Genomic DNA, 14441 nt, shown 5'->3' with positions numbered 1-14441 from the left:
CGACGTCGTTGACGCTTGACACGGTCGCTGCGGTGGATTGGAGGTGCGTGGATAATAACAGTGTGTAATAACGATAATTATCATTGTTACTATGCATTATTATATACATATATATAATATATATACTACCGATTGTGTTCGAAAAAAAAACGAAATAATAATAATAATAATGACCATAAAGCTTCGCCAACCGCGGTTACCACGCTCCGCGTTGCACGACAATCGTGTGCGACTGTATACATAATGTGAAGCCCGGCGCAAAAGAGGCGGAACAACCCCGCCGGGAAACACGCGCCGCTCCGATCCGATCGACGCAGGTGCGGGATTTCGCGAAACGCGATCTATCGTAAATCAAAAAACACGAATAAATGTACACACGCACACACACACATACACACACTGTCCCTTCCTGTGGGTATTATACATAAATTATGAGTTCGCGTGTCCGATGGACTCGGCACGCGCAACTTCGGTAAACGCGTACCTATTAAAATTAAAATAATATAATTGTCGGTACCTGCCTATATAATATAATGTGCATATCGCATAATAAGTCTATCTTGGCCCGCGTCGATGTATCGAATGTTGTACGTACCTACTGCAGTTTATTATTATTATACATTAGGTATAGGTTTATTATAATAAAAATAGTGTTACGAATTTTTACGACCGTGTTGCGTAACGGAAAGCCGCAGCACATGCAGTCGTATTATACCGACGTATATTATTGTATTACATAAATCGCATATTATCGTCCGACGAATGATGATCGACAGGTAGATCGCGGTGGGTGCGAAAGAAATATTCGAAATCCCTTGAAAATGTCTATGGTCTTTGAAAAATAACTCAATAATTTAAATTAAAACTAACCTTGTCGTTCAGTCAATTTTTGTTCAGAGCCCATTGTAAGAGGCGAAAATAACTTAAAAACTCTGTCGATCCTAATCTGGCGTTGAAAACACCTGCTGTCGCTGTTCAAATAAAAGTTATAAATAAATAATTATGATGTGGAAATTATCTAAAAAATAATGTGTGTTTTTGTATTCCTCGCCTCATCCTTCAGAAAACCGCATGTCAATCCCAGGTCGCTGGACCGAAGCATTTCATGTTACATTTAAAAGGAAACACACTGCTGTAAATAGGCGATATAGTGTTATCCAGCTGTACCCATACCTATATATTTATATAGACACAATACACAAGGATATGATATTATATGGATGGCTATACAGCTAGACGCTCCTAAAACGCTTGAAATTATCGATTTTATTGTTTCCGCCGATAACTAGCACGACTATACCCAATGTATATATTTACATTTCTTTTTTATTATTATATCGATCAGGCAACTAAAGCTATTTGATGGGGGGGAGGCTGTGTGGTTAGTTCGAAACACGTGTGTGTGTGGGGCGAGGATTTGTCACCAAGGCCCGAGTGGTCACCCATCCGGGAACTATAGTGACACCGGCCGATACTTGCACTCTTCATAACACGTTTTGAGACAACCACCGGGCCACACCGGGCCACCAATTTATGGATTATCATCATGTGTATGGCGCGTCGGATCGCATCGATTCAATAATAATCATTAATTCATTATAATTCTTATTACTATTGTTGTTGCATTGTAATGGCGCCTCCGAATAATGCAACCGTTTTGTCTTATCGTATGGAAATCTCGAACAGCGACTATTGCGCGGCTGTGTATATAATCTGAGGTACGCCCATTTCACCGAGAGGTCACTACATGTACCTGGGTACCTGCTCAAGTGCGGGGTGTTAATACGATCGAGAAAACCAATTTTTCACACCGCGTAATTTCCATCTGCCAGGTGAGAATTTATTTTAACCACCAATTTGTTAACTACATAATCTTTATAACATACCATTATTGGAGATAAAAAAAAATAATAAAACTTTAATGCCATACAACCGGTATAATTAATCATCATGCTCGTATGACCCATATTGATTTGTTTATGCGATAAGCTGCAATGTCAGTGATGATATTTTTACACGTTTTGTTTGGACCGTAGTACGTAGTACGGTATGTATGTATTTTTTTTTTTCTTAACACTTGATTGAAAATATAGTGGAATAATTAGATACTTCGGGTACACGCCACATTAAATAAATTTGAAAAATATGAAAATTACAATGAACATACTAGCAACATAATCTATAATTTATTTCATTAACACTAATTTATATTAAGTTTATCTCCTGTGCAGACGTAACAAACGTGTATAAGATCTGCAGTACGAATAAATTAAGACGCTGATATGAAGCAATATGTAAAACTTTTATGAGCTTATTAGTTATTATAAAGTGAATAATTATTGTAATATAAAAAATATTCCAATTTTATCAGTGTTACTCAAACACAACATATTACAATGTTATAAACATTTTTTTTTCTTTGATTAAAAAAATCGATAGAAATTTCAAACATATGGTATCAATTTTTTTTTGATAGGTTTTAATATCCCTGAAGCTATATGTGAACACAACTGCAGTATGCTGTACGAATATTAGCTCAATGTTTGAATATATTACTCAAAGTATAAATGGCGTTAAATGTTAGTGGTAAAGCCAAAAAACAAACAAAAAAATAAACTTACATCTAATCAAAACTAATGTTTGTACAAAAAGAAGCGTTTAATGCAATCAATCGATTAGCGATAAGCTAGGAATTCTATTAATATTGTATATTATTGTCTTCGAAATAAGCGCATCGTAAGAATGCTGAGGCTTTAAATTTTTAAGGCCGATTAAAAAAACCTTCATCTGAGATAGTATTGTCTTCCACAAAATGTAAATGAAATATTGCACCATACACCTTTTTCCATCGTTTAAAAATAGGTATTCAATATTCATAGAAAAATTGAGCCATCTTTGGCATAATAAATTACGAAAAAAATGTCTTAAAATTTAAAACATATTGTGCAACATAGGATTAGAATCAAAAAATAAAATAGCAGATTTTTATCAATTATTATTATTATTATTTAATATCTTTTATTTTAGAAGGCTGTGAAGTAAATTTACTATGATTATAATATCGTTTAAACAGGTCAATATTCAAACATACGACATGAAAAAATTTTAATTTTATTGGCTCGTTAATAGTTTAGAATATTTTTATAAATCATAAATAAGCTTTTTTCACGAACATTTTTGCCCCCCCCCCCCCCTTCAATTTGTTTGCACGGAAAATTTTACAAAATATCCAACCTTCGTGAGTACTTAACTATTGTATATAGAATGTAAACCCATAGCCTTATAATTATTATAACTGTATTATAGGTTATAGGCACACGATAACATTTTTAAAATAAAACAGCGGGCTTCGATGTATAATAATAATAATTGTCGGTCACCTACTCACCTACAAACGGTCGTGTCCGATAGATATTTATCAGTTATCCTAGAAAGTGTTTGCCTATAGATCGTATTGTTATTATCGGCCGTATACTTAAATATATATTGCGTTTATTATTAGGTATATAAATATAATAACATTATTATAGATATTACAGACCATAGCAATATAAAATACGGGCTCGTTCACGTTGCACCAATGGCCAATATTATTATGATTTGTTAATATAAATATTGTTATATTTTTTTTTTCACTAATTTTCATTGTTTAATAGGTATAAGACGTGTACAGCAGGCAATAATTCACAAAACGAATATAATATAAATCATTAAAAATACGTTTCTGCTGTCGGACACAACGAGCACGTCACGAAATCATTGCGAAACACTGATCCCGTCGAAATAATCTCATTATTACCGCCGAACGAGGTTAATAATTTACAGTTTCGCGGGCACTACATATACACATCTGCAGCAGCAGCGGTCAGAAATATTATTTAAAGGTTATAATTGTTTTTCGTACTTATTTTTTTTTCCATTCCTCCCGTATTATTGTAAAGAAGGTTCATTGCGTCACGACGATAGCGTTATTAATTATTATTATGTATTAAATGTGAGCCCGTGTCGCGGTGATTTATACAACGAATATTGTCGTCGTCGTCGTCGTGTCCGACCCCAGCTATAACTATTAAGACAACGATAATATTGTGACGTTTACAATAATTTACTCGGTCAAAAGTAAATATCACAACTAGGTACCTGCCTATTATACACATTAGTCAATATCAACGGCCGCACGTTTAGAATAATATGATTTGTGATTTGTCTCCGCGGCAGTGACCATATTAGCACGTCACCTTTCTGTTTCGTTGACCTTGGTATAATATTCGAATACAATATCCTATCGTGTAATAATATTCAAACGAGTTTTTTATTATTATTATTATTATTATTATTACTATTTACTCATCTCGTCCGTCCGTCCGTCCTTAATATAATATAAATATACATACATATTGTGTGCATCTTCACGCATTGTTATTCTATGCAAAACATGACATATGAATGTGTGTACACATCATATATGTATACCTTTTTTTTCCCAGTGACCGTCCTAATATAACCATTTCATACTTCGGTCACGTACATTGACACTCTCTATTTTTTTTTCGTGTGTACACTGTCCCCGCAATATTGTAACAGAGCATTTTAAGAGTACAATATAATATAATATCATACACTTTATTTGGATACAGGATACTATTATATAGAAAGCGTCTATTTGCTGTAATAAACTTTACGATCGTATATTGTTAAATTATCTAATCGAAAAGTAAATATGCTAACACTTTATGGATACGTCTTGGTCGTTACAAAAACATAAAAGTATCGCTAATTTACAAGCGTAGGTATATATAATAATAAATTATTTGAAAACTAAAAGTCACATAAGTACACACTACACAGTACTATAATAATATTATAATCATGATTAATATATATTGTATGTTATCTAGACCCGTGTTTTTAGTCGTTACTCGTTAAACACCAATCAAAAGTATTTTTTTTTATTTCAATACGGTTTTATTCGATTGCCTTACTATTTGGATGAATGCTACAAAAAAATGTGTTCAAAGAAATCATATTTTGTATGTTGATTTGATTAATTTTGGTTTGAACCGATGACGGAACTTTGTGGGAATAATAATTATCGTTCGATTTGATTTTTTTTTTTATATAGATATTTATACTTTCCATTTTAGCTATTGTTACTTAAATGTTTATTGTGTTTGTCCGTCGTAAATAGTAAAACCCGAGTATTATGTGTATAGTGTATGATGTATACTTGCAGATTCAATATATATCGGTCATTATAATGTGTGAGGTCATTATGACTAGGAACAGGAAGATAATAATGTTATATTATATTATATTATTATTTCCTTCTATCATTTTATAAAAGTGCGGGTATTGCACACCATTAGGTTTTAATGGGTAACGGCATTCGGTCGAACACACAAAGCACCCGTAAACCCCTTCCACTAAAAAGTATTTTTCAGTTTGATTAATTGTGATTTAAAAACTCACGATTGAGACCCGATTACTTGCAGCAGCTGCAGAAGACAATATTACCTAACAGGTCTCTGACGCATAATGGTTTGATTTTTATTTCCCATTCTCTCACTCCCATAGATTGGTTCGCATTAAAATTATACAAAAATAACCGACCCAACAGAGTAAGTAACGTATTTGAGAATAAAAGATAAATAGGTCGCAGGATATATGAGTGCGAGGAGTGTCATAACGAATAAGAATGGCAACGCCCCCATAACTCATCGGTGATTAGATAGTGGCTAACACGTCAGTTCTGACAAAAATCATGTACGTAATCCGTTTACCAATAAAATCAAATAAAAAAGTTCACTATGTGAATGAAACCAAATTGAGATATCAATTGATTAAAAAATTAAAAATACTTTTGAGGCCTTTTGAAATTTTTTTTTATCAACCATTCATTAAATATAATATACTTTTGAAACGAAGGTGAAAGATTTCTTTGATATTTAATACATCAAAAAATTAACAATTGCGTAGTTACAAGACTAAAAAAACGAAGTTGTGAAATTGTGTACCTACCTACCTATTATACGGTTATTTTCAACTTTTAATTTTATTTTTGAGATAATTATCAGTAATTATAAGTATACACCTATATTATACTCGGACTAATATTATTTAACTAGAAATCAATTTTGTCAGTCAATTATTACAATAGACTCATGCACGGTATACTGTGTATACTATGTTTTGAGAACAAATTACAGTTGATCTGCAGTATCGATGTAATTTTGTTTATTTTTTATCGAAAATCCAAGGTTCTCTTGTCATCGTCCTCGACAAATAATTTTACTTCCCCAATGATTGATTATTATTATAAGAAGTTGTAATGTAAACTGTTTTTATTTTTTTTATTGGTAGTTAGTTATTAGATCTGGGTCATTGATGTAAATAAATACGTTTTGATAATTGAACCTAAATCTAGTTTTGATGTTTGTATCATATAACTATAATAACCTTTTCAATCACTCGAGAAATTGCAATGTTAAGCCATAGACATTATTTTTGTTAAATAAAATCTAACTTTAAAAACCGTAATCGCATAAAACAAAATGAATATAGCACTCTGCAAGTGTATACACCTGCGAGATTAGAAAATATATACTTAGCTATTATGTGAATGTGAAAATCATAATTTGTAGGAACTAGGATGTACCTGCGCTGTACAGTTACAAAACCGAGCCAAAATATAATAATAAGGCGTATAATAGTAAGCAACTATAATATTATAATATTATATATACATATATATATATACATGTATGTGCCAAACAGTTTTTCGTCAATCTCTCGGAGCGATATACCGTTTGAACTCGAATTATACTACTACATTATGACGTCCGATGGATAATTATTAATTATTACTATGACCGACACCAGTGATTTCCTCTTCAAAATTATTTTTTATCGAACGACGCGCCGTACGATTACTTCACGTCTGGCAGCCGAATCAGTCTGCAGTAAATGATTACAAACCGTCCCGAGATAAAAAGTCCGGTCGCACTACTCCGCACACATCAATCGTATGTAATAATAATCCATATTACGAATATTATAATGGTATTATATATACAAGTGTTACGCATTCAACAGTCCGCTGCACAGTTCGATATATAATAAAATATATAATATAATATGTGTGCCGCACACTCCGAAACCGTAATCTATATATTATAATATTATACGTATACGCGCGGCAATCGTATATAGGATTTGAATAATATCACGATGTTATGTAAGCCGGTCGATATACATCTATAACGATGATGATAATAATATGACACGATATATTATCCATAATCGTGTGTGTGCGCTATTAATCGGCACTCTTCTCGCGAGCGCGCCACCGGGTCTCTCTTTTGATCGCCGAGGTGACTTGTCGGACAACTGCACGGCGAGAAATATTACAATATCAACTGGACAATTAAAACGAGACGCTCGCCCGGCACGCACTTCGACACACACTCGCTCACACCAGTATTCCATGATATGTTCGTACTTGTACGTCATATTACATATTATATCGTTATTAATACGACATTATGATATTGTATTACCTACTCTATATATATATTATATTATTACCGAGGTACTAATAATACTTTGGTACGCCTGCAGTGTATATTATAATATTATCATAAAACGTATAACACACAAACGCAGATAGGTAGATCGCGATTAATACATGGCGTGCGCGACGCGTTGCAATATGGATCAAGGCGAAAGGGCCGGAATGGAACGTATTTTACTTATTTCGCACCGCCATGATATATCATTAGGTATATAGGTATTATAGTATGGGGGCACACCGCGAGCGCGTTTAATAATATATATATATATAGGCGTATGTATCGATATACATGTATATACATGGGTATACGTATATAATATTATATAATAATATAATATTATAATACGGCTTCGTCTCCGTATTCGCGCACGTCGATTCGAACCGCCGCCGCCGCCGTGATTTATTATGTTTTAATAACGACCCGACGTAAAACACGGTTCTCCGATGACCCGGTTGAACCCGTGCCAACGGTGTGCGCGTTGTAATGTGTACCGTCGAAGAGCATGTGTTTTGCAAAAACTGGACAGACAGGTAGACGCCAACAGCGATGCCGACGCCGCCGCCGCGTTACGAATGTTACGGTTCCCGCCACCGCGCACTCTTCGATCGTGAATATTATCATCAGGTGGGTACCCCGCCGCCGCCGCCGCCGCAGCCGCCGTCTACCGGTATTATACGTCACATCATTATAATAATATTTGTATCGTGATGCACCTCGATATAATAATATAATATTATAAGGTACATAATAATAATAATAAAAAAAGCGATGTCGTATTAATTTCACGATGCCATAACCGTTTATAAACAACCGCATACCATTATAAAAATTGTTTTTTTTTCCGGTTTCCGATACTGTATGCTCAGTATTATACATTATTATCACGGTATAATGTATAGTACCGACCGCGGCTGTCGAGACCCGATGCCGGCCAGCTACTTTGACTGTTTCAGGACCGCGGTCTTAAAAAGTAATACGGGTATAGTCTTGCTCTTGCACAACACGCGCACGCCGCTAAACGGTCGGAATTCCGACGAGATTCCGGTCGAAAAACGTAACCAGCTAACCCGTAATTAATTTGCCCAATTTAATAATAATTATAATCTTTAATGTAGGTAGGTATACTCTTGTAAACGCTCTACGTAGAAAGTAAAATTTGCTAGCTTAAAAATTTGACACTGATGTTTATTACTTACACTACAATAATAGGTGTACCTAAGACAAATGATACAATTTTCACAATTTTTAATGCATTATAAAAACCAATACATTTTTAAAAGTAAGTCGATACTATCCGTTTAAAGGGGAGAGCCGAAATAAATATTTGGGTTCAATAAATAATTCGGGCAAACGCAAAAATATGTGTAGGATACAAGATATCCATTTGTTTTTATTTATTACTAAATTAATATTTGAGGAGGCCCAGTTAATCTAGAAATCGGCATTTGGTTAATACAATTTTCTAATTTATCACTTGGCTTTCACCAACAATCGGGCTAATGTAATAAAAATAAAATTAAAATGTACGTATTACATGTGTATCATCTTGTTTTACCATTTTCTCATTCACCATATAATACTACGGCAACCGGTTAAACAGGTCGTAGAGAGAGGTTAGATACATTCAAAAAATTTTTTTTGGAAAAATGACTAATGACCCAGCATCTGAGGTATCAAAACGAGACTTAATTTATTAAATTTGTATCATTACAATTTTTCTGTGGCAATTAAATATTATAATTTATATTAAATATGCATATTTTATATTTTTTTTAATCTTAAGAAAATTATTTTTTTATTGTACTGCGTGTTGGCCCCAAATAAAATGTTTAGTACAATATATTTGGTTTGATAATGATTTTAGCCTATACATTATTATAAGTAGGTACCTAAGTAAGTTCAACAGTTCCAATAACTAAAATAAATTAACGATGTCCGCGGGCTAATTAATTATGACTTTTGGCTATCAATATAATTGGTAATATATCGTGTATAATATTATACAATTCTAAGAATCGAAGAGCATGATATTCATTTTTTACACACCATATACGGAAAACTGTGAATGTGTACCTGCTACTGCATTAGTGTAGTGAGGTTAAGAGGGAAATAATACAGTAAGAATTTATTCTCTGAGTGTTATTCAAAGTAAATAATCAAAATCTAAAATGAAAGAATAAAAAATTTCCTCGAGGTATTATGAATTACATTTTAAAAGAATATAATAATAACATCTGTGAAAATATCTGCAATTGTTCAAACAAAACCTAAATAAATACCTATTAAATTTATTTATGGATTTCTTTTTCAGTCAGTACCTAATGATTTTCCATGCATCCATGTGAATTACAAAAGAGAGCCAAACTGTTCGCTTAAAAGTTCAGTTGACGTCAGATAATTAATGAAATGGTTCGTGCCCGGTGGGCGTACTTTAATTAACACAGGTGGCATTTAAAACTAGAAGGGAACAATGATCAACAAGCTAATAGTGAAAGGTTAAATATATTTAATTTTTAAAAGTGTTTTTGAAACGGATTTTCGAAATCATAAACGTATTTGTTGGGTTTGACAAATTGTTAATAGCTTCTACATAACCACGCGGTTATCATCATTTCATAACATAATAAATAATACGGCAATATAATAATATCGTTCTATGTAGATATATAGATGATGATACTTGAATTCACGCCCATACCTTATACTGCGTAAATACACGGATTCGAGTCAAATCAAATAATATTTATTTACTCTGATTTATATTCTATAGTCACGCAATCATTTTAGTCAAAATCCAAATAATCTATTCGAAACGTACACAATATTATATAATACTAAAATAATAACAGACAAAATAAATCGTCTTTAATAGCTATAATTTATACGCTGTTTACCGAACTATTATTACGGATTATTCGGCCCAAACAGTTAGTAACAGTGACATAGTGTTTAGCTTTAGACTGATCGGATGTTTAAAAAAAACATGCCCTTGGGCAAATCGAGTGAAATAAATAAAAATCATAGTTTTCGCGCCGACGACGAATGTCCTACGTCTTTGGCTCGGAGGCTCTAAAATGACCGCTGCCTCATTACCCAACGAAACCTGTAACCATATGGCTTTGCGCGATTCATTAAAATATTCTTTAGAATGGATCGGCTATTATATTATTAGGTACGTCACTTTATAGTAACACACAATTACCGCGTGCCACACGAACAATATCTGTTTTCGGAAACCAGTTGAACTAAGGGATTACATTATCCCATATCATTATCCATTATCATTATAGAAAATGTGTTTAAAATCAATTTTCAATTCTTGATCCTTACAATATTAGTGTACGTGTACCTTATATACGAATTCGGCCGGTACGTTCAACTATACATAAGCTATTATACATATATATGTGTATATAGTGTGTGTATATATATATATATATATATTATATATGTATAAATATATATATACTATATCAGGGATGGCCTACAGGTCAGTCACGACATCCCTTTCTAGACTTATTTTCAAAAATCAAATAAATCATTATTTTTTGTAATTTTGTTATGTAAAACTTTGCAATTAAAGGCCATTATTACTTAATAAATAATAATATTCTAAATAAAAGAAATAAAATAATTGTAACACGCATGTATATAAACTATATTTTTGTTTATTGACAACCTGTTTTGGTTTTTTGGTCGATCCAGACAACTTAGAAAAACTTAGAGGTCGATAACAAGTCTATTAAAGTTGGCCACCCCTTCTATTTTTCCACTATATTGTCATCTATGTAGAAGATCCTGCAGTAGTATTCTTTTAAAAATAAGAAAAACGACTAACGTGTTCATTTGACACATGTAATATTTCTTGTTTTGGTTTATATATATCGTCGGAACACGTGAATAATGTTTATTAAAATTAAGTGTTAAAAAACATGAGCGCCACTAAAGGAAGCATATTATAATAAAATAAACAAAACCAGTTCATAAAATGAATAGGTAGTATTTATTTATAAATAGGGTGTTTCATTAATAAGCGTTTATCGTTAATCTTTTAACTTATAACACTGTGTGATACGGTTATTTTTAATATTCTGACTTGAAGTTTTGGGAACACAATTTCCATTTTACAACAAAAATTTGAATTTATTTATAACAAAATTTAATTTATTCATTATTATTTAATAATAATAAGACCCTACATAAATAAAAATTCGAAACTGTATACAATTTCAAATCTAGAAGAACATAATTTTTTATGTTACTTTATGATCATAATTCATTACAATGTATCAAAAAAGTAAACTTTAATGTAATAATGTATAACATTTCAGAAATATTAAAATTGTCTATGGGTATCATTTTAATAAAATAAAACAATAAAATATTATGTTCAATTTATATACTAAATCCCTATTATTTTTATTTATAAAATATATTATAAAACGTACTATATTCAATAAAATTTAAATTTAGATAAATTTAAATCAATGACTTGTTACAAAATAATGGCATATTAAGGTAAAGGGTTAAACCATCCTAATAGACCTAACAAAAAAATTGCATAAAAACCTAATTCAACCTGTTTTTAAACTATATTTTTTAATTTGATGAAGTGTATAATAGTATAATATGCTTTGCTTTTACTGTATACAAGAGAATAAGACATCGAATGAAATTTCAAAGTTATAAGGTTTCTTTAAATGAAATTTGTCCAATATTAATTTTATTCTTATAATGTATTAATGGATACCTACATCGAATCAAAATTATACCTTATAATACGTGTAACGTGTTTAAAAAATAAGCAAACACCGTTCGGATCTCGTAACTTTTGCTACTACATACTCGCATATGTAGCAGTGTGTAATAATAATAAACCTATATTGTCCACTGTCCGCCATAATAGAGCACGAAGGAGTTTTGGCGTATGCTATAGGAAATATTTTAAGATACATAGCTCAATACTACAGGAATCAAATTTTTTCACACGCCCTTGTGGGTGGTCGGGTGGGTGGGTGTTGCGCGCGTTTAAGTCTCCAAATAGACGGTTGTCGCATAGTCAACACGATTTAATTACTTATTACAGCATATATTTTTAAGTTGCATGTCTGACTCACCTTGCTCTGAGTCGCTCAGATCTCGTCTGGTTCCGGGCAGTGGTTTGATTGGAAGCTGAGCTGCTGGTCGAGAACGACGTAAACCCGGCGGCAGCGGCCGCGGCAGCGTTGGCGGCCGACGCTGTCGATGTGGACGTGGTCGTCGTCGTGGTCGTCATCGTCGGCGACGACGCCACAGACGCCGGAAAGACGACTCCTCCAGCTGAAGTCCTGTTGGCGGCAGGGCCGCCGGCGACTACACCGCCGGACCGGACGTGCACAGTCACCGGTAGCGGGCCGGAAGTGCGAACCGCCCTGTAACCGGACACGGCCGGCACGGCGGTCAGCAACGAGCACGCGGCTGCTGCCAACAGCAGTGCCGTCGTTATCGCGCTCATCGTCGTCGTTGGTGGTGGTTGTGGAGGTGGTGTTGGAGGTACGGTTGGTGGCGATCACCGAGGGTCCTAGGCGGATGCGTCGCCCGACGCATGCATGTCGAAAAAAAACCACGCGAAAAAATCCAAACCAATAATTTCCCGGGCGACGAATATGATAAAAAATATTTTTTAATGAACCTTATTCTAACGGGGTAAGAACTCGAATTCCCGAGGGAAACGACGACGACGACGACAACGACGACGAATCGAACGCAACAATCACGAAAAGCGCGAGCGAAACTTGAAAAATTCCAAAAACCAAATTTTATTTATTAATTTATTACTGTTATAATATTTAATTAAAATATTATATTAAATTGTTTTCACCGTTTTTATATGATGATATTATTAATATTATATAGCACTGTGTTATATTAAATATATACGTTATCGGCGCACGATAACACGCGGCGGCGGATCGATGATAAGTGGCCGGCGTGCGTTCGTTCGCCAGTGTTGCACAGTGTTATTGCAGGTGTGTGCGCGTGTGTGTGTCCGCGCGCGTGTTTGTGTGCGTGTGTGCGTGCATGTGGATATATATTGTGTATGACGATTGTCCGGCGTGCGACTGACGGGTGCCCTCACGCGCGGACCGCACGCACACACGCGCCCGGGCCGCCGACTATAAGCGCGCCGCCAGTGGATATACGGTTTTACTTTCACTGTGCAGCGTCAAATAATATTATTATTATTGTCGTGGTGGTGTGTGCCGCCGCGGCCGCCGTTGCGCACGCACAGAGACCGATCGATCGCGTACAATATATACGATATGATATTATTATTAGGTATATCGGTTATTATAGGTGTTTGTCGTTTTCCGCCAAATAAAACGCACACGACAAATCATATGTCAATCACGAGATTCGGCGGTCGAGGTTTTTTTTTAAATATGTTTTTGGGCCGGCTACAACTCTTTTTTCGATTCCCACGAGACCGAAAATCGGAACGCATAAAACCTCCCCCGAAAACATATTCATAATTCTCGGAATACCGAGAACCATGTTTTTTGCTAATCTGTACTCAATAATATAATGCACTTAGTATAGTTATTCGCAATGTCTATATACGCGTACCTACCCACTAAACAGCTGATCCAGCACAGCTTTGCAGTGACACATAATAATAATGCGAGTAAATTATTACCTTGTGGTCTTAAGTGCTCAATGTACACTACACGTCAAGCGGGTGGTTTTGACCAAATACGAGAATAAATTATAAATGATATCCAAATATAATGACTATTTTATTTCCTATAACCAATAGACAACTCTATACAAACAAACAAATATTCGTTTTTCGTAGCCACCTTATTCTTTAAAATTAAATATTTATTTTGT

The 14441-nt window shown here is 34.0% G+C and overlaps 1 protein-coding gene across 1 annotated transcript in view; it reads right to left on the bottom strand.

Annotated features, from left to right (window-relative positions):
• The window catches only part of LOC111032152 (probable protein phosphatase DDB_G0282105), an 89280-nt gene extending 75598 nt beyond the window's left edge, over nucleotides 1–13682 (bottom strand). The window contains exon 1 of the mRNA XM_022312387.1: nucleotides 12689–13682. Coding sequence (XP_022168079.1) covers nucleotides 12689–13065 — 377 coding nt within the window. The 5' untranslated portion in view covers nucleotides 13066–13682. The remainder of the gene's footprint in view (nucleotides 1–12688) is intronic.
• Between the last annotated feature and the right edge of the window lie 759 nt (nucleotides 13683–14441).

Source organism: Myzus persicae, unplaced genomic scaffold (genome assembly GCF_001856785.1).
Source record: "Myzus persicae strain clone G006 unplaced genomic scaffold, MPER_G0061.0, whole genome shotgun sequence".
Classification (NCBI taxonomy): domain Eukaryota; kingdom Metazoa; phylum Arthropoda; class Insecta; order Hemiptera; family Aphididae; genus Myzus; species Myzus persicae.
The sequence above is the reverse complement of the archived record's forward strand: the minus strand, read 5'-3'. Positions and strand labels throughout refer to the sequence as shown.